Genomic DNA, 22,454 nt, shown 5'->3' on the forward strand with positions numbered 1-22,454 from the left:
TTCTTAGAAAAACAGTGCTTTTATTTCTGATATACTGTGAAAAAATAATTACGTAACATTTTTAAAAAATATTGGAAAAAAATCAATGAGAAATAAAAAAAAAGTCAATAACTTTTTTGTTGTACATCTGTCAAACATTGTTTTTTCAGCTACCAAGAAACAGTACAGTAAGGTCAACGTTTATCTTCTAAGACACAATTATACAGGATACACTCCTACCAGCAGAAGAAAAAGTATTGGAGCAGGAACGTGAGAGAAGTAAATGAACGGATTACATAAAGATTTTCATATCCTCACACTCACGCTCAGTCGCACGCACAAAAACACAAGCATACCGTTGTCTACACACACTCCTCTGGCCTTAAGCCGCTTTATAAAGTGAGGGAATATAAAAGTCATGTTTTCCTAAGGCCACTCTTTAGTTTGTTCACTCCTTCATATGTTCCTTCTTCTTGACTTTGTGGAGCTTCAAGTTCGTAGACGGCAAAAGGGGAATGCAAATACTGTCCAACAAAATGGTCCCCCGCCATCGAGATAAAGGATGAGTGATTGGCAGCTCAAGTAGGTCATCAAGGTGTTTTCCCGAACGCTTTTAATAGCATCGTACCAGCTCGTACTCTTCGTAAGTACTGTACCATCGCTTACTTTCTTCACGCAATTGAAAAACAGAACAATACTGCATTTAAAGAGTGCATCACATTGGATGTTGTAAAATAATACTTGAAGTCGGAATTACACATGGGAAAGTATTTACAGGGCTCGTTGGAAATGTGGACGAAGACCAAAACGAGTGTCTCGCTGTTCCGAGGGATTGTCTTCATCCTCAGGTTTCTCATTGCTTTGATAACGCCATCCTTCAAACCCCGTTGAAGACAGTTTGTTTGCTTTTGTCTCAAAGCCAAAGACCGTTTCTGGTCTCCGAAAGGTAGTTTTTTTTTTTTTTTTTTCAAAATTGGTGTAAAATACTTCAAGTTAGTCGTCTGTGTTTGGCACAAATATCAGGTGTGTGTCTGTGTGAATAAGTGAGTGAAAGACTCTCCGATCTCCAACTACACATCAAAGTCCGTAATAGTGTTTTCGAGATGTTTATAAAACCACTTCAGACCTTAAAGAAATAGCTCATCTAAAATTCTCATTTTGATTTACTCACCTGTAGGACAAGTAAGATGTAGGTGCCCTTTTTTTTTAGTAGAATATTAAAGAAGAGTTTTAAGGCTGATTTATATTTCTGCGTGAAGCGCACGTGTATGCTCGGACATGGCCTTCAATGCGGTCGGATACCCCTCGCCGTGGCTCACGCTGATGCACACCTCTCAAAAGTTGAACTACATGTCGTATTGACGTGTAGCGCAAACTCTATGATTGGTCGGTTTGGTTGCTGTGATGAGTGTGGGCGGTGCTAAGAGCCGCGAACCCGATGGAGCGAGTGCTTACAAGTGGCAAGTCCCGTGAAGGAGCTCCAGATGGAAACTGTTGTTTTATGTTTACCTAATGATTAAAGTTGTTGCATGTCCACTGGCTCCCGCCTCTAAATGAGCACGTTTTAGCTACTTGTAGCGTTCAGGAAAAGCAAAACCCCCGTGAAGAAACTCGACACAGACGAACATAAACACCTACTGCCAGCTAGCATTTTGTAAGTGCTTTTGCAGAGTAACACAAACAGCACGCAGAAGTATAACTGCGACTAGGCACAAGGCAGGCACCGTGGGTCACGATGATCACTTGATGCAGAAGTATAAATCAGCCTTCAGCTGAAACTGTGGTCTTTAAGGCTGGTTTATATTTTTCTGCGTCAAGTGATCGTCGTGACCCACGGTGCCTGCCTTGCGTCTAGTTGTGCGTTTATACTTCTGCGTGCTGTTTGTGGTACTCTGCAATAGCACTTACAAAATGCTAGCTGGCAGTAGGTGTTTATGTTTGTCTTTGTCGAGTTTTTTCATGGGGGTTTTGCTTTTTATGAACACTACAAGTAGCTAAAACGTGCTCATTTAGAGGCGGGAGCCAGTGGACAAGCAACAACTTTAATAAAACAACAACAGTTTCCATTAGGATCTCCTTCACAGGACAAAACACTTGTAAACACTCGCTCCAACGGGTTCACGCAACTCTCGGCCCCGCCCACACTGGTCACAGCTACCAAGCTGACCAATCACAGAGCTTGCGCTATGCGACCGCGCAAAGGCTGCACCAAACCATACGTGTTCGCTTGATGCAGAGGTATAAATCAGTGTTTAGTGATTCATATAATGGAAGTCAATGTCTGTTAACACTTTTAGAATAAAATAAAAACATATACAAGATTTTAAAAAAAAAGTCTGTAATGAAGACTTCCTGTTACATAATGAAGTATAATGCGTTTTGGGTGTTTGTAAAGTCAATGTTTTCCAATGAGATTGCACATTGGAATAAAATATTCCCAGAAGGGACCTTGATGTCAAAATGACATGTAAAACATATCAAAAAACACATTAAAAATGAAAATGGAATTGATGTCAAGTGACTACCTTGATGTGAAAATGACATCAAATTCACATCTAACATTTGCGCTAAAAAACATGTCAAAAATCAGTTACAGGACTGCCTTGTTTTTGACCTGTTTTTGATGCCAATATTTATAAATGTCAATTTGATGTCATTTTAATATCAAGGTAGCTTACAGTACATGCATTTTAGAGATATACCAGTGAAAATTAAAAAAAAAAATTGAAGCTTTCAGATGAATAAATCTTTTCTCATAATGCCTTTTTGCTTCATTTCTTAGGTGGTCAATAGGGTATCAATGTGTGGATGTCAAATAGACGTCAAGGTTTTAACATCAAATGATTCGAATTTTCCTAAATATTTTTTTGACATCATGCTTGATTTCAATTTCATATCATTTTGACATCAGGGTGCCCGCTGGGTTACTTTTTATTTAAGTCTGCAACATACAAGATAAGCAAAAGTTCAGTTTTGATGCACAACACAACTAGAGTCCTCTGAGTTGGGGCCCAGTGCATCACTTATTAAATATTCACTCAAAATTTGGCAAGTTATTCTTTAACTGGATTCTATACGAGTTTTCCATAAGGAGGAAATTATAGGGCCCTACACAACATAATTGTGCATTACTTAACAAACAGCATGTACTCAGAGGTTTTACTCTTGCACAGGTAGATCATTTCGCTTCTCAAAGAGTTACCTCACCCAAAATAAAAATTACCTCATCATTTACTCTCCCTCATGTGGACACAAACAAGACATCTTGAAGAATCCTGGTGCCTGGCATGCATTGACTTCCATAGTAGGAAATAACATATATTATGGAAGTCAGTGGGTGCCAGCTACAGTATCAGCATTCTTCAAAATAGCTCCTTGTATTCACCAGAAGAAACTAACTCAAATAGGTGAATAAAAGATGAGATTTACCATTTTTGGGTTAACTATTTCTTTAAGACCCTGCAGCTCTCGTAATGATGCGAGGTTATGCTGTGATCCTAATTTGAGTTTTTTCTTCCAGCTGAACTGGGCGAGTTGTGTGGCGTTGGATGGGGGGGGGGGGGGGCATAATTCGGGCAGTTTTTTTGTGACACGCAGCGAGCTATTTGCCCGATAGTAGAAAAGCAATGTGATTTCGGCTTTATTCCTCAAGCTCCCAGGGTACTGGCCCAGCCTGATGAAAGCCCTGGCTCGCACTGGCCTGACAATGCGACTAAGGTATCAGCAGAAGCCGTGGGTAATAATTCTAGGTAGCCTGTATGTCTATTTTTGACTCTAAATGTGCCAGTAGCTGTAGACTTGTATTTGAATCACCAAGAAGCAGTTTTGGCGAAAATACTACAGAAGAAACAAGTCACCTACATCTTCAAAGACCAGCAGGTGAATAAATAAACAGAAAATCTTCATTTTTGGAGAGCTATTCCTTTAAATGAGTTCCAATTTGATCTCTGTAATCTTTAAGACGAATGTGATAGCAGCCTGATCTTAGATCAGTAAGGGTGAGTTTGGATACCTAAGGCTGGATCAGTTTGAGACCTTCTCTGCTGTTTCCAACCCTCAGAAGAAAAAAAACTTCGCAAAAATTCGCAAACAACGATAACAAACAAATCTGCATATTTTGTTCATTGAGGTGAATATCACCCAAATAAAGACTGATACTCTAACGTTGAACCTTTGGTCCAGAATCACTTACAGAAATATGACAAAAAAAAAGAAGATTTTCGCTAATATTCAAAACATAGAAAGAGAACGCTCTAGCCTAGTGTGCAAATGAGAGATTACATATCGATTATGAGGGTAATCTAAGCTAGAATACTGGAATGCAGTGCAAACAATGACCCCACTACAAAAGCACCATGGAAAAGAGTGGGGCATTCCTGTATATGAATATGTATATAGATTCATATATTTATATATATATATATATTCCATGGTTCTGAATGTTTGTACGATAGTGAACTAAATGGCTGTCTCTGGCCATGTCTGAAACCAATTCAGTGGCTTCATCAACTGCTCTCCTTCAATTTAAAGGGTGATGTGTTTTATTGCAAATGCTTAAAAGTGCTTTTTCAATGAAGTCGGACGTTTCTGCCCTGAAAACGTGATTGGAGTAAGTTGCTGCGCTGAAGGCTAGTAACCTGTTTATAGAGGTAGCTCAGCAAACTGGATAGCTAGGTAGATGCTGATTTACATACAAAGTAATAAAAATCATTTATCTGCCACTTTGGTGATTGAATATGAGTATTGTGTGCTCTTTTGTCCAATGCAGACTTTTGTTTGAGAAAGTATGGAAAATAGTACTTAAAATGTTTGATATTTTGTCACATTTTTGTCTACAGTGGGGTCTGAAAGTCTTTTTTCTAATGTATACACCAAAATGGTTTTTGACTGTTTAACAGAAATAGCATGTATAAGGTTGTTAGTAATTTATTTATGCTTTTGAATTGCATTATTGCACCTTGGTATCTGCTTCCACAACTTTTGATATTGAATATGTAATACTTCAGCAGCAAAAAAAAGACATTTGCATTAGTCTGAAATGATCTTGTCTGGGCTGATCATGTAAACAGGAGAAAAAGTTGCCTAACAAGCTGTCAGTAGGTTTTCTGTTCATTTGCAAATGTTTTTCTCGGGAGTGTAGATTAATAATTGTCCATTTTTATAATCTGAGTGTTCAGATTTAATACTTCTTGAAATTCATTTAATGCTTTCACCAACTAATTATGGTGCAGTATTTGTTTAATGCAGTGGTAATACATAACTCTAGCCCCATTCCAACATTTTCACAACATCTTAGTTCATTTTCGTGAATTCCTGGATAAGAATATAAAAAATATGTTTTACTCACAATTTCCTAGAAAATTATATACTACTTATAAAAATAACTAAGTAATTGACTCAGTAATTGATGGAGATTATATTTACATGAAATTGTGTGAAATTAGGCTACCCTGGTACTTCACAAAAGAAGTTGTTGTTGTTGTTGAAGGGGTAAATTAATAGGAAATATCTTGAATTTAGATGTTTTTTAATGTTGTTTTGTTTAGTTTTAAATAAGGAAGACATATTGAAGCCCTTGGGAGTTTGCTGAGACCTCCTGGTTAAGAACCACTGCTGTTATGGATTCAAATATGAGAAAATATTCTACCATATTTTAATATGGCAATACACCAAAAACGATCATATGGAACTCTGAAGCCATGATCCAAAGTATTCATCATGATTTGAGTTTCAAAAGTTTACAAGATCAACATTCACATTTAGATTAGACAGACTTCATATGTGTAGTCATTCATTTCTGTCTATTTGATGACTAGTCTAGTTTTGGCTTATTCTGAGACGATTTTCAATGACAGCCCAAATTTAGCCTGGTTTTAGCCAAGACGACTATGTTTAGACATCTATTAGGCATCTATTAGACATCTTTTAAAAACAAAAAATGCTCGCTGGGAACAGTCAGTCAATATAAAAAACTTGGTAAATAGAAAAGACTTTTGATGGTTTCAGACTTTTGGACCCCGCTGTGAATTGTGCAATGCATGTCATTTTAAACTACATTAGGTGTAAGGAGAGAAGCTGGAGAAGCCATTGAAGAGAATTCAAACATGGATCTCATACGTCCATCTCTGTCAGAGACCCTTCATTTCTCAGGAATTACCTTTATACTCCAGCTCATTCAAAGCCTTCAGAATTCACTGAATGCTATCAAGATCTTAGATCTGTTCTAGACCCCAGTCTTCCTTGATTGTGACTTTCGCTTTCAGCTCAAGCAGCTGAGAAATAAATGCTTAGACGCTCCTGCCCTGCATCCCATTCCCCAATCACGGCCCATTTTTTCAGTCTGAGCTTCTGTTTGTTCATCATCTTCACCCCGTGTATCTGTATGAGTGTGTGTACTTATATGGCCGATATGGGCATAACAGCGCAACTTATGTTACGTAAACATGCCGTTTCTCTTTTAGACGTGTGTCTGCATCCTCTGTGTGTGACGGTGGGAGTAATCGGAATGCTGGGAAGTGTAGGAGAACCGTGTGGAACTGCCGTATTTCCCAAGTCCAGTTTCTGGGGTCCCGGCTCCTCCTCCGGCTCCAACGCTCGGCCCCACGCCGTACATCTCATACGCTGGCCCTCCTTCTAATGGGGCGAGGCTGGGGGGAGCAAATCCCATCCGAAACGTGGGATAATGTGAGGGATAGCCGTAATTTTCATAGCCGAGCTGACCGGAAGAGTCCAACAGGCTGCATTCAGCGGGGAAGTCGCTAGTCTGTGGGCCGGAGCCAGGCGGAGGCTGCTGGGACTGTCCTGCGCGGGTGAACGTGTTGAACTGGGCGTAGCTGTTGTGTGAGAGTCTCGAGGGAGGCCGGGGGTCGTAGCAGCCCGCTCGTGAACCTGGAGCCAGGCTGCTTGGTGTTCCCGGTCCCGCCGTGGCCCCAGGAGGAGGCCCGGAGCTGCTGCTGACCACGGCTGCGGCACCCCCTGGCTGACTGGAGGTGCGGTAGTCTGAGTAGTGCATGGATCGGGAAGCAGGACGTCCCTCGTCATGGGTGGAAGCTCGCACGTTGTAGTAGCCGTTAGTTGGGTCCTGAAAAATGATGATAGGATATTTAGTGCTACTCTTTCAGTCATTTATGAGCTCTTTATGTGCATTTTTGTGCTGTCTTTAAAGGTCCCACGAAATTAAAACAAAGTTTTTCAGATGTTAGTAGGAGAATGAATCATTTTAAGGATATATATATAAGCTAGTGTGATCCAAAACAGTGAACATTTTCTTTAGAATATATAAAACTGGTATAAACATCCAAATCTTGCAGTTTGTCAATTCCGCCTAAATGGATCAAAAATATTTTCTTCATGTCACTTCATACTTCTCATAAATTCTAATCAAATCTTGACCAATCAAATGCTCTCTAGTATCTGACATGCCCCGCCCCCTTTAAAGATGCTTCTTATTTGCTTTTCATTTCACTCATTTGAGCTCTCCTACTCTCACTGGCAGAGCTATGAGAAAAACAAAACACTATAGGTTGCTTTTAGAAGACGTCATTAATGACGTGTGAAATTCAGATGTAGGGCAGGAAGTGATCTAAATAGGAATTGCTATCAGAACATCAAAAATGTCTCTGTTTTATAATAATTATATCTTTTTTCCAAACATTATTCCTCATAAATGGAGAAAAATTCAAGAAACTGGCTAAACACAAAACAAAGAAAAGGTGGCATGTACATACTTTTGAAAACCATTGGATTAACAAACATGTGAATGTTCAAATTAGTCATTTTGGCTATGTGTGGTAATATGGGTTCCCTTGATTGTTTCTATTGTTGTTGTTTACTGTTGTTTTCAGCTGGGCTTGAGCAAATAGAATGTAGGGTAATGAGAATTTATTTATAATTATTTCAATTTTAAATAACTGCTTTCTTATTGAATGTAGTTTCAAATGAAATTATTTCTCCAGTCATTATTGCTTTTATTACTTTTACCATTCATAATAATAATATTAATAACAGTAATAAAAATAATAAATAAATCAATTAATATTAGAGTGATTTCTGAAGCATCATTAGACTGAAGACTGGAGTAATGAAACTGAAAATTCATCTTTAAAATTACTGGAATAAATGATTAAATTAAATTATAAACTAGTTTTGAGCATTTATTTTATGTTGCAATAAAATTTCACAATTTGTACTGTATTTTTGATTAAATAAATGCAGCCTTGGTGAGCAGGAGAAGCTTATTTAAAAACATTTAAAAATCCTACTGACCACAAACTTTTGACTAGTGTTGTACATACAGTATATAATGTTGGAGCCACTTAAGGCCTGTGAGCACTTGCCAATCTATCTTAAACTCTTCAGCACTTATAAGAAGATCCACGTCATTCTCAGTCAAGTGGAATCGTGTTCTAAACATTTGATCTGCATTCTCATAAAGCTCAACAGTTCTCTTTCAATTTTGTCAGTTTTCTCCGTGTTGCTGTTTGTACTTGACCAAGGTGAGATCAATACCGACGGTACAAGTGAAGCCACGCTAATTTCATGAAGTCTGCTTCGTGAAGCTTCACTCGGGCCTAGTTGCTCTAGTTCTCTCGCGGTTTGGCACATAAATGCAACATTGCGACAAATATTCTGGCTGCTTCCAAAACCGCCTACTACTCAGTAGGTACTGCATTTGAATTTAAACATACTACTCGGCCGTTAGAAAAGTCCGTTCTATGCAGTATGAATGTGAAAAGTATGAATGGAATTCGGACGAGCTAACTCTGCCATTTTGTCATGGTCATGTGACCTACCTGCGCCAGTTGCGTCGCTTCACTCCCATTCATGAATTCTCTCGCGGGGCAGCATGGGATAGCGCATCGTGCATGTGATGCGTACTTCAGAATCTCACCGGAAGTAGTAGTAATAATAATAATAATAATAATAATAATAATTCCTTACACTTATTAAGCTCTTTTCTGGGCACTCAAAGCAATTTACACAATGGGGGGGGATCTCCTCATCCACCAACAGTGCGCAGCATCCACCTGGATGATGCGACGGCAGCCATTTTGCGCAAGGCCGCACACACACACACCAGCTGATTGGTGGAGAGGAGACAGAGTGATGAGTGATGAAGTGATAAAGATAAATTATGATATGGGAAGGGTTAGGAGGCCATGATGGACAAATGCCAGTGGGTAGAATTGTCCAGGATGCCGGGGTTAAACCGCTACTGTTTTCGAAGGACATCCTTGAATTTTTAACAATTATAGAGAGTCGGGACCACGGTTTAACGTCTCATCCAAAAGACGGCGCTCACTGAGCAGTATAGAGTCCCCGTCACTATACTGGGGCATTAGGACCCACACAGACCACAGGTTGGGCGCCCCCTGCTGGCCTCACTAACACCACTTCCGGCAGCAATCTAGCTTTCCCATCCAGGTACTGACCGGGTACAGCCCTGCTTAGCTTACGTGGGTGGCTGCCGGCTAGCTCTCTGCTCTCTGCATTTGTTCCCAAACCAAGGATTGGTTTGGGAACAAATGAATCACTGAACAAATCATAGGGGAATCATAGGGATAATTCAATAAAAAATAAACACATATTAAAAGACAATGAAAGTGTTTTTTGACCTTGCATGCATATCAGCCTGTTGTTGGAGACCCCCAAAACCAAAATATGACCTTTTATAATGCATAATACTGGCATTGAAAAACAATTTAACAAGCAATCGACATAATATAATGCATCTTTTGTTTCTGTGCAGATGCTCTATAACAAAAATTAGCAATTTAAATGAATTTCTCTATGAAAAAAGCATTTACACATGAAACCTGAAGTCTGTTTAAGTCTAGAGAAGCTGTATGCTTTTGTAAAACGAAGCACAAGTCATCTATCACTTGTATTACGGTGTGTGTGTGTGTGTTCACCTTGAGCTCGTAGTCCTGGCGCGTGTCCAGCGTGTCACTGCGTAACTCCTGTTTGAGGTCAATGTCATCTTTAAAAGGCTGGGAGGAGGGAGAGAGGGTCACAGAAGGTAAAAACTAAACCATAAACGACAAGAGAGCAACCAAGAGGGGGAGAGAGATGCAACGGAAGAGGGGAGAAAACCAACAGGAGATAAGAGGAGGAGAAGGAAGATATAAAGGAAGAGAGGGAGGTCGAGAGAGAAACAGGATTAATTTCAGCTTTGGAAATGTTATTTAAGAGGAAATACATTGGAGGATAGTTAGTCATTTGTTTGTGAAAACAAAAAGTTAGAAAGGCTAGAATTGTCTTTTATGGGTTAAAGTGAGTGAAAGCAATTGTTGAGCTGGAGGAGTGGGAGTGAAGTTACGTTTTAGGGACAGTTTATTCATATAGAGCAAATCTTGGGGTCAATTATACTGGATGAGAACTGATTAGATTTAAATACATTAATTACATTATTGTCAGTGATGTTGTTGAACTTTTATAAGATTCACAAAACAATGCACAATCACCAAAAGACACAACATTAAATCAAGATGAATTGAAGGTTTTGCTGCAAAAACCTCTAAATGCAGCATTCATTGAGCTGTGTATTTATTTTACAGAAGTTAATTAATCTGCAAGTACTAATTATAATATATATAGTATTATAATATGTATAGTATTATATTATTCATTGTCATTTTTCTTCAGCTTAGTTTTTCAATTCAATTCACCTGTATTTGTATAGCGCTTTTACAATTATTCATCAGGGGTCGCTACAGTGGAATGAACCACCATTTTATAATACCGTTTTTTTTCTTCGTGGCTTTGCTGCATTTCTCACAACGCTACTTACATTTGCACGACAGTTGATGCATTTCTCTAAACAATTAGTCATTTGTGTACATCATAGTAGCAGTTTCTCATTCCTTAAAACAAATTCCAAATGCTTTTGGACGTGCATCAATTACTTTCATACAACTCTCTGCTGTTTTATAACATTATCATTTGCTTATGTCATGTCAGTCAACATTAACTACACTTATGAATGCTAAGTAGTCATTCCAAAGAAAACGAATAGTCCTCATTTCATTACTTGAGTCATTACATACAAAAATGTTCAACTAGTTGTCAAAATCTGTGAAATGTAAATTTTATAAAACTTTTAAAATATTTTTTTTTTCTTCCTGAAAATTTCTTCTAAATTGACCAATTTGATGAATGATTTATATACCTATGTGTGTTGTAGGGTCAGCTCCAATATGTACTGCAGTATTGTTTACTGTTGTGCACAGGTCTACCCAAAGGAAGTTTATGCTTGTTGTAAATAAGGGTGTGTTTATTCTTTTGCACAATGCTGTGAATAAATTAGAATTGTAAAGAGCAAATGTAGTAAAAATGTGAAACATACATATTCAGTGTCTTGTACTCAGAGACCTCACTAAATGCAGTGATGTCTAACTTTTACTGTAGTTTTCATATGGCTGTGCAGATAGTATATACTGCTGTCTGGAGCATTTTCAGGAAGTGTCACCAAAATCTGACTTTTTGCATTGGAATAAATGTACAGAGTAAACTGTCATAATAAAAACATGACAAAGCCATTTGGCTATCTTGTACATAAACAATGGTGTCTGGACTTTTCATCTTGATGACACTGACACTTTCATTGATATCAATACTTGATTTAGAGGGATGAGCTCTCCATTTTGAGCAAGTGACACACTTTTACAGGTTATCAACTGCAGTTTGTTCTAATTGTTTTGAGAAATGCATTAACTGTTGTGCAAATGTAAATAGTGTTGTGAGAAAATGCACCAAAGCCACTGAGAAAAACTGTATAACAGAGACAGAAACAGAGTGGTGCAAGGATGTTGTAATTATCTAAATGAACTAATTCAGACTAATTTAATTCATTGAAAAAACTATAAACAAGGCATTATTTACTGTAAACTCTAAATGATTCAAATTAACCACTGTGGTTATAAAAACTGTCAACCCTGCTGGTTAGCCATTTATTCACTTACTATATTTAGCCAGAGCCTGCTCTACATTTAGCTCAGTGTTTTTAAGAATGTAATATAAAAAATTTAGAATATGAATATTATAAGAACTGCCTTTCTGTCGAAGGCAGAATTAGGCTGTGAAATTTTAATACTGTTTAAATATTTTGCAACTGCTGTTTAATTTATGCACATAATATTTTTATTAACCAGGCAGTATAGTGGCTCAGTGGTTAGCAGTGTCACCTTACAGCAAGAAGGTCACTGGTTCATGTCCCGGCTGGGTCAGTTGGCATTTCTGTGGGGAGTTTGCATGTTCTCCCCATGTTGCCGTGGGTTTCCTCTTGGTGCTCCAGTTTCCCCCACAGTGTAAAGACATGCGCTATAGGTGAATTGAGTAAACTAAATTGGCCGTAGTGTATGAGTGTGAATAGGTGCTTCCCAGTACTGAATTGCAGCTGTAAGGACATCCGCTGTGTATTTATATGCTGGATAAGTTGGCGGTTCATTCTGCTGTGGCGACCCCTGATGACTAAGCCGAAGGAAAATGAATGAATGAATTTAATTTTATTCATTTGTAATAACTTATTTATTTTGTCTTTGACTTGATGACAGTACACAATATTTTACTAGTTATTTAGCAAAGTACTAGTATTCAGCTTAAAGTGCAATTTAAATGCTAAACTAGGATAATTAGGTTAACTAGGTGGACAAAATGGACTACAGTGTTTTGCTAATAATTTTGACCTTAAAATTATTGTAAATTTAAAACTACTTTTATTCTAGCAAAATACAAGAAATAATACTTTCTCCAGATGAAAACATATATAACAGAAAATACTGTACAATCTTTCTTGATCTATTAAACAGCAAATGGGAAATATTTGAAAAATAATTAAACTTTCACATGAAGCTATTAAAATAATAGATTAAATGGTAAAAATGCTTTCAATCTATTAAGGAAAAAAATCATTAATGCAGCACTAACTCTTTTTAAAAATGAAATTCTTATTTCAGGGTAAGAAATATCTTACATGAAGCAGCTACTCGTAATAAATAATTCAACTGTTATGTTTGACATTAAACACTCCGCATTCTCTCAGTCCCTCTGCCTCCTTTGGTTACTGTCTGCGGTGTGTTGTCAGAAATACTCACCGAGTACATGGCCTTCACCATGCGCGTGGCTGTGGAGACGCTGCCTGAATCTTCCTCCAGGCTGTGGCTCTCTTTGTTTATCGTCTCGACTTTGATATCTGGCTTGCCGAGCGTGACCCCGCGACGACCTGGAAATAAACATTAAAGTAAACATCTGATTCATCGCCGCAGTCAACATGCTTTTTGACGTCTCCGTTGCTATTATTGATGCTTTTAAATATGGCTGATTGCCCTAGGGTTTTGTGAGTCTTTAAAGAGACCTTTGCTTCTGCTTTCTGAAAAACAGGCTTACATGTTAGTGTAATTAGATTATTATTATATTATAATATACTTTTTAGATAGTGCAGTTCATTAAATACTATAATTTAAAAGTTTGGTCATATTCTTTTTATTTGAATTAAATATAATTTTTATTTGACAGATTTTAAACAAACTGTACAAAAATACAAGTATTCCATACATTTTGAAATAAAACCGTCGAGGATAAATTACAATAAAGCCCCGGGGTTGTTTCCATTGTGGTCCTCGTTAAACAAAGTATGGCTGAAAAGTAAAGTTAATGCGTAAAACAAACAGTACCTTCACATTTTAATACAGGAACAAAATTATTCACAATACAACTCTATTTTAAATAGCATTATCATCCACCATGCAAACCACATTCTTGAACCATATTCTTTTATTTCCTTGATTGGTTTTTTTGGCAATTTGTTCCACATCACTGCATTGGTGTAAAACATTTTTTTCCAACTACACCAGTGGTCACCAAACTTGTTCCTGGAGGGCCGGTGTCTTGCAGATTTTAGCTCCAACCCTAATCGAACACACCTGAACAAGCTAATCAAGGTCTTACTAGGTATACTTGAAACATCCAGGCAGGTGTGTTGAGGCAAGTTAGAGCTAAACCCTGCAGAGACACCGGCCCTCCAGGACCAAGATTGGTGACCCCTAAACTACACTTTTAAGTTTAAATAAACAAATATTAAAATCCCAACCCCTAGTAGTACTATATGAATGCTGTTGCCTCACCTTTTGAAAACAGCTCACCAAATGACTAGGAACCACATTATAAAAGATTTTACATATTATTCCCAGTTAAAAAAAAACACTCTTTTATTGACAGTTAACATACCTAATTCTATAAAAACTGTGCAAATGCGCTCTGGGGTGATTTTTTAAAATTATTCGTACTAATTCATTTTGTGCCTTTTGCAAACATTTCCTTCATACTCAATGAGCAGCTACTATATCAAAATGGGGCTGAATCAAAGCTTCTGCCAATAATCTTATAGAATAAGAATCCAATAGAACAGCTTGCTTTGCTAAGAACCTAATTCTTCCACATATCTTCATAAAAACCTTTCTTGACATAACATCTCCTGATAAAGTATTATCTAGATCCCAGATGATTTACAATATTTTTTGACTCAATTATCAAATCATTAATCCTACCCCAAAAAAAGAAGCATCTTTTAAGAGAAATTAATGCTTTTGATCTGCAGTGATGTTTCAATTGAAATTGACATTAAAAGAAAATCTGTTCTTAATGATTAAACTTAACTAAAACCTAATTTTAAATCATGTTTAATAGTGACTTTTCCCCCTATAAACTACATTACCCATAATCAGAGTATATAAAGGAATTAGAGTCTGAAATTCAATACCTTTTAGAACTTTTTTAAAGACACTTGCCATACATTTAAAGACCTATTAACCACTTTACTACCTGAAACACTGGCAAGATTTTATCTTACAGTATATTTACTAAATATTAATGTAAGAAACTAATTCAAAACTAAAACATTATTCATACACTAAATAAAAAATGATTAAATCAAGCTAATTCAGCAGGCTGGCGCCTATAGAACTGCAGAAATAATGGTGTTGCCTTGGTTACTGCAGTAAACAAACCAGCATGATTTCAAATCTAGCAGGATTTTATTGATTTCATAAACTACACGGCATCCAGCAGATTTAATCCAGGCAAACTTTAGCATATAACCATACATTACATAATCAAAAATGATATAAAATTTAATACCTAGCAAAATAGCTTTTAAGACTTTTTAATACTTTTTAAGGTCCTTAAATTTCTCTAAATTGATTTATTATTATTCTTTGGTAAACTACAAACTATAATTTTTAAATATACTAAGGCAGAAAAATTACAATAATATTTCACAATAATACTGTGTTACTGTATTTTTAACCAAACAAATAAGTCTTGGTGAAAATACGACTTTTATTTCAAATTATGCCCATCACAAAAAGTTGTTTATGATGAAACATTTACTAATACTTCATAAGTATTAAAGTTTGAAAACTCACTTCCTTTACGCTGTCGATACAAAAACAGCACTAAAGCCAATAAGCACAGGAGAAGCAGAATCGAACAGCCAACGGTTCCCCCTGCAATGATCCCAACCGGCACTATTTCTGTGGCAAAGAAACAAAAAAGAGAAAAAGGATAAGCCCCACAATGTATTTTATTCATTTTTAGCTTCTGATGTTTTTACCTTCATTAGAACAGACAAGACAGAAAGAACTGCACTGTATCAGTATAACTGTACCTCCATACTGTACATTAAATAAAGAGGACAGTCTTAATCTGAACTGACATGAGCTGAAGTATATTTAGGATATTCCATTCAAGCTATTTATTATTGAAGACTGTGCTCTTTTACTTCAGCAGAGTCTCTACTGTACTCGGAGGATGACGCAGCAGCACAGTGAACTTTTGAAGACATCAAGTGAACAAAGTTTGTCTTTAAGTTTCAAAACTAATTCAGGGAATAAAACCCAGAGTATTCTTTGTGTGAATATGCCGACATATGATAAAAAGGCAGTCAAATGCAAAACTTTTCAATGTAATCTCCATTTGATAGTTTTTGTTTTTATGGTTTAGTTTTGCCATCTTTGGCAGTTTGCTGTTGGTCATGTTTCAGGGTCTCTGCAGGTTTCATCAAGTCAAATTTAAGACATTTTAAGACCTTTTCAAGATCATTAGGAATTAAATTTCAGACTTAAACATGGATAAATGCTAGGGTTTCAAGGGTTTCATGTGATTCAAAAGACCCAGCCCTCAATGACAAAAGTCCAGAAATTCAAAATATCCCATCGAAAAAGGCTTTAAGACCAAGCCAAATTGTCTGTTGACTGTCACATTAATGTGGCCTCAGCTAATCAGTTTTGGCCAATGTAAACTATTATTTTTCATGAGTCCATCATCCAGCTGTGCAAGAAAACATACAATCGGATGTCAGTGAAGTCATCTTTCGTTACTGTCATGCTTTTTTAAGGAGAAAAAGATTTAAAAATAACTTTATTCTAAATCTTAAACCTTTTTATTGAAAAAAAGACAGATAAAAAGACGTGAAGCCCCAAAAGCAGCCCATATTAAAATTTATTTGAATACTAATTTGGCTACTGTTGTTATCCATGAATTTTCAATCAAAATGTACTTTTTTTTTCTCAAGCGAAGCAATCATGAAAAATCATGAAGCTCTTTTATTATTATTATGTTTTAAGTTTTTATTATTCAAATAAAATTGAATGTGGCCAGTTTGTTATTTGCCTAATAAATTACAATAGGTTAGTTTTTAATTTAAAACTTATATATATATATATATATATATATATATACACACAATATATATATATATATATATACATATATATATATATATATATACATATATTGTATATATATATATATATATATATATATATATATATATATATATATATATATATATATATATATACAATATATATATAAAATATATATATATATATCCACATAAATGGAAATTGCATATATATATATATATATATATATATATATATATATATATATATATATATATATATATATATGCAATTTCCATTTATGTGGTTTAGAACACATTAAAGCATTTTCCAATATATATAACCTGTACCCAATTAATGTATGTATATAACTGTATGGCCTTATTAGAGGACACTCAAGGCTCCAAGGTGGCAGGTTGCGCGATGGGTGGGTTCTTGGTGATGCCACATTTTAAATATTGTGTCAAAACAAACAAATCCTGCGTGTTGAGCGTGAATTCTATTAGCACTGCAAACTGCAAACCACAAACATGGTAGATGTGTGAGACCAACCGCCAAGTGGAGGCTTTGGCAAAGTTGTTTGAATGACTATTATTTAATATCTAGATAACTGGAAAATATTTAAATCACGCTTTCCACATTATATTTAATCTGCAACAGCAATGTGAACTTATATACAGAGGTATTTAGACATTAACTCCTAAATGTGTAAATATCTAAAGACCTGAGGAGATTTCTCGTGAGTGGGAGATTATCACACAGCTAAAACTCCAATAAGGTAGGAAATTAAATCTAAAAGAAAAGTGGATGATGTGTTAAGATGATTGATAGAGGAACAAGGAAGTAATGTTTCCCAAAGCTACAGACTCAAAAGTACGTACCTCTTCTTCACCAAAAAAGTACATACTATTAAGACGTAGTATAAGTATGCGAATTGGGATGCAGCATCATAAAGGTTTGGAATCACTTGAGGGTGAGTAAATGGTAGGTAAATGTAGATTTCTGGGTGAACTATCCCTTTAAGAGCAGGTGGAGCAGACAGATGTTTGATGCTCACAGATGTAGCACTGTCTCTTTTATTCAGAAGCCTCGTGAACTGTATGTATCCAGACGCATCTACTCACCCATCTCTTCCAGTGAGATGATCATGGTGCCAGATCCGAATGAGTTCCATGCAGTGCAGTTGTAGGTGGACTGGAAGTCGGACTCCATGATGTTGTTGATGGTGAGTGTGGACAGAACTGCGCCGCCCTGTGCGCTCGGTTTGCTCTGCTCTACGGTGTATCTTTCTGACAGGGTCCCCTTTTCTTTCTCCCACACATTCTCCTTCCAGGCCCACACCTGGAGAACACACACACATACATGCACTTCATAAATAAATAGACTAAATCAGCAAAAGACTAAGGTTAGGGAAGACTGCTGTAATAACACATTTATACATCCATTTATTTAAACATGTAAGATACACATAGATCATTTTGTGGGATGTAAGCAAAAACAACAGTATTTCCTGTTTTACAATTTTAGTTTCTATAGCTTCCGAGAATCTAAAAACAGCCACATATTAATAAATAATGTTATGATAGCTGTTTTAACATTAAGTTATGATTGAATTGCCTCTTGTTGCAGTTATTTAGTTTAATAACAAGCAGAAAATGTTCATGAGCCAATGACATGGCCACATTGAAATGGTCTATACAACAACAGTCTAAATTAAAAAGAAAAATCAGTCAACATATATTTTTGAAAAACTAAAATGATAAATGCATTATTTAGACATAACATTGCCAAAAGGCAACACAGGGGAGCAGTAGGTAGTGCTGTCGCTTTACAGCAAGAAGGTTTGTTCGAGCCTCGGCTGGGTCTGTTGGTGTTTCTGTGTGGAGTTTGCATGTTCTCCCTGCGTTCGTGTGGGTTTTCTCCGGGTGATCCGGTTTCCCCCACAGTCCAAAGACATGCGGTAAAGGTGAATTGGGTAGGCTAAATTGTCCGTAGTGTATGTGTTTGAATTTGTGTGTATGTATGTTTCTCAGAGATGCTGGAAGGGCATCCGCTGCGTAAAAACTTGCTGGATAAGTTGGCGGTTAATTCCGCTGTGGCGACCCCAGATTATTAAAGGAACTAAGCACATCTGTTCATTTCTGGAAGCTGATTCCAGCAGGCGGGGCGCAGTAAATGGCAGATTCACCCTGCTTTTACTGAACCCTTGGAATTTCTAGTTTATTTGATCCTAAAGATCTGAGTGATCAATTGGGTTTGTATTCAGTGAGCATATCTGTAATGTATTGGGGTCCTAGGGCATTTAGTGATTTAGAGACCTGTAATAATACTTAAAAATCAATTCTGAATGTAACTTGGAGCCAGTGTAAAGACCTGGGGACCAGTGCTTAATTTGTATAGCGAGGTCCTGAAACAGATCGGGGTAACGGATCCGGCAACTTTCCCGAGGATGGAGACATGTCGCACACTAAAGTGAAAGTGAACAGCGGACGGGGGAGGTAAAAAAAAATTAAGCCCTGCTGAGTACAGGTGTGATGTGCTCTGATTTTCTGGTTCTGGTCAGTATCGTGGCAGCAGCGTTCTGGATGAACTGCAACTTTTCTTTCTTTTTTGGAAGGCAAGTCCATTACAGTAATCCACCCTGCTGCCGATAAAAGCATGAACAAGTTTCTCTAAGTCTCTCTATTTTAAATCAAGAAGCATTTTAAAAATATTATTGTATTGTATATATATTTATATATGTGATGTTGGAGGTGACGATTGTGGTTGTGATGAACACATTACAGACAATACTGTAACAATTATTTCTCAGTAATTATTTTTCCGGTAAGAACATCATATGTTTTATTTCGTATTCCTTCCACTTTAAAATACGCAATGATCAAAAGGCTTAGAATAGAATGCCTAGGACTTGTAAAGAATGCTTAGGAAAGTATGCAAAATCTTTACAAAAAATTATATTTCATACTTTGGCTAAAACAAATCAGACATTTTTTACTTTTCCTAGGCATTCTATATAATACCGGGATTTCACACATTGCCGGTAACATATTTATATATGTTATATATATATATATATATATATATATATATATATATATATATATATATATATATATATATATATATATATATATAACATATATAATATATATATCAATCAAGACAAATATGGGGGAAAAATGGGGTTAGGTAAGTTGGCTGTTGTCATTATGCTGAATGACAACAATGCTCTAAATATCTAAATAACAACCTTTTTATTTTAATTTCAGAAGAAATGTCATCAGTAGCGAAATAAAAATCACTTTTTACTCATGCATAACTAATCATAAAAATTATTAAATACATGAAATACTAAAAATACATAATGCTAAAAATAAAATTAACATTATATATATAACATTCTATATATATATATATATATATATTCTATATATATATTTAAATAGCTTTACTTTGAAAATGAAAAATGGCATACAGTCCTGCACAACTGAGACTGGTTATTCTTAAAGTTTTTTCCTTCACTTTTATCAATTAGTTAAGTTTGTTCGTCTCCACTGTCGCCCCTGGATTGATTTACTCTTCAGTGTTTAGACTTTCAGCAGTGAAAATTAACCACACTAAACTATAATAAACTGAACTTCAACTCTAAATACTAGATTGACACAGTTTCAATTTACTAGAACTTCTATGTAAAGCTGTTTTGACACAATCTACATAGTAAAAGCACTATAGAAATAAAGATGAATTTAAATTGAATTAAATAACAACTAATAATAATAATATCACCTGGACAATAATTGAAATATCATCATATTGCTGAGAAGTAAAGAGTATGAAATAAAACTAAAATACCATCATTTGCAGTGGCCAGTTCTGCAAGACGGAAGTGGACCAAAATAACACACTGCAGTACAACATAATCTGTGCATTTCATACAGGAGTGAAAAACGAAATCCTTTATAAATATTTAGCATTTAAAAAGCATATTCAGGTGCACAAAATGCGCCCGAACCGTATCTGCTTGGCATCTCCCGCATGAACACATATTTCACGCTGCCAATGGGATAAATGGCCTTTCTGTGCTGAAACATGTGGCTGGATAATGGTGAGAAAGCAGCAGTTCTCCTTTCAAAAACACAAAAAACTGCTGCATTATTCACGCTGAGCTGTGAGAACATTTAAAAATGCATACCTCCACATGTTCATGGTAAGCTTCCATTTACCTCACAAACCAAGACATTTTGAAAAAGCTACAGCATTAAAAGGAATGACTGCTCCGCTCCCATATTTCATATTTCATACATTTCATCCTGAAGACGCTTCAGAGCTGCAGGTCATTTTAAATTAGACTCACTCGTCATGTTTCAGAGAGGAGATGCGTCTGGGAACCACATATATTGAGATATACTGTAGCACAACTGCCAACCGCAGAAAGAGTTACTCCGGCTTTAGGTCTAGCCTGAGTTCAATTAAAAACTGTAGAAAGTGCTTAAAGGTGAGCCGACAATATAATATAAATGATTACAATGTTTGAGGAAAAAGACATGTCTAATGTAAAAATATATCTACAATACACTTTCAAGTGTTTGTTTTGTCCTGAATTTCACATTTGTATACTTTTCACACATACACACACACATACACACACACACACATACAGACAATAATCTGCTTCTTAACACTACTAAGACTAAGGAGTTCATTGTGGACTTAAGGAAGAGATGAACAGGCTCACATGATACCAATCACATCAATGTGATGGACGTTGAGCCAGTCTAATCCTTCAAGTTCCTAGGGACGCACATCTCAAAGGACCTGTTCTGGACCACCAACACCTCCAGCCTGGTCAAGAAGGCTCACCAGCACCTCTTTTTCTTAAGGCAACTTAAAAAGAACCAGCTGTCATCAGCCGTCTTGGTGAATGTCTATCGCTGCGCAATGGAGAGCATCCTGACCAACTGTGTCACAGTCTGGTTTGGAAGCTGCTCTGTTGCTGAGCGTAAGGCACTTTGTTGCACTAATTCAACTTGAAATATACATATCCCCTGCACATAAACATTTGCAATAATGATTATATACTGTATATCTGCATACCTCTGATTTTTTTTCTTAGTCGCTTTGGTACATTTCTCAGATCAGAATTGACATTTGCAAAACAGTAAGCGCATTTCTCAAAACACCATGTACAAAAGGCAAAACCTCATGGATTACTTGCAAAAGCCAGTAGTTTGCTCAAAGTACTTAGTTCATTTTTCAAAACAATAGAGTTTTTCTTCTTTGGTGCATTTCTATCAACACTATTTACATTTGAACAACAGTTAAAGCATTTCTCGAAACAATTAGTACAAACTGCTAAACCTAGTTGATAACTGCAAAAGTGTGTCACTTGCTCAAAATGGACAGCTTATTCCTCAAAAGCAAGTATTGATGTCAATGAAAGATGAAAAGTCCAGACACCATTGTTTATGTACAAGATAGTCAAATGGCTTTGTCATGTTTTCATTATAACAGTTTACTCTGTACATTTATTGCAATGCAACAGTCTGATTTTGGTGACACGTCCAGAAAATGCTCAAGACAGCACTATATACTATTTGCACAGCCATTTGAAACCTACAGTAAAGTTAGACATCACTGCATTTAGTGAGGTCTCTGAGTACAAGAAATATGTATGTTTCACATATTGGAGCTGACCCTACAACACACATAGGTATGTAAATCATTTATGAAATTGTTCAATTTAGAAGACATTTTCAAAAAATATATATATTTAAAAAGTTTTATGAAATTTGC

The 22,454-nt window shown here is 36.3% G+C and overlaps 1 protein-coding gene across 7 annotated transcripts in view; it reads right to left on the reverse strand.

The window, feature by feature from the left end:
- kirrel1a (kirre like nephrin family adhesion molecule 1a) overlaps positions 1-22,454 on the reverse strand; it is a 76,508-nt gene continuing 54,054 nt past the window's right edge. The window contains exons 11-16 of one of the 7 annotated variants that reach the window (XM_073906363.1): positions 17,783-17,999; positions 15,399-15,506; positions 13,071-13,198; positions 9,891-9,968; positions 6,938-7,060; positions 1-1,515 (exon numbers count right to left, since the gene is read on the reverse strand). In XM_073906363.1, the coding sequence (XP_073762464.1) occupies positions 1,489-1,515; positions 6,938-7,060; positions 9,891-9,968; positions 13,071-13,198; positions 15,399-15,506; positions 17,783-17,999 (681 nt within the window). In that variant the 3' untranslated portion in view covers positions 1-1,488. Of the gene's footprint in view, positions 7,061-9,890; positions 10,005-13,070; positions 13,199-13,464; positions 13,848-14,003; positions 15,507-17,782; positions 18,000-22,454 lie in introns of those variants that run through there. The other 6 variants (XM_073906362.1, XR_012382350.1, NM_212868.2 and 3 more) reach the window with 6 other exon arrangements.

Source organism: Danio rerio, chromosome 7 (assembly GCF_049306965.1).
Source record: "Danio rerio strain Tuebingen ecotype United States chromosome 7, GRCz12tu, whole genome shotgun sequence".
NCBI classification, from domain to species: Eukaryota; Metazoa; Chordata; class Actinopteri; order Cypriniformes; family Danionidae; genus Danio; species Danio rerio.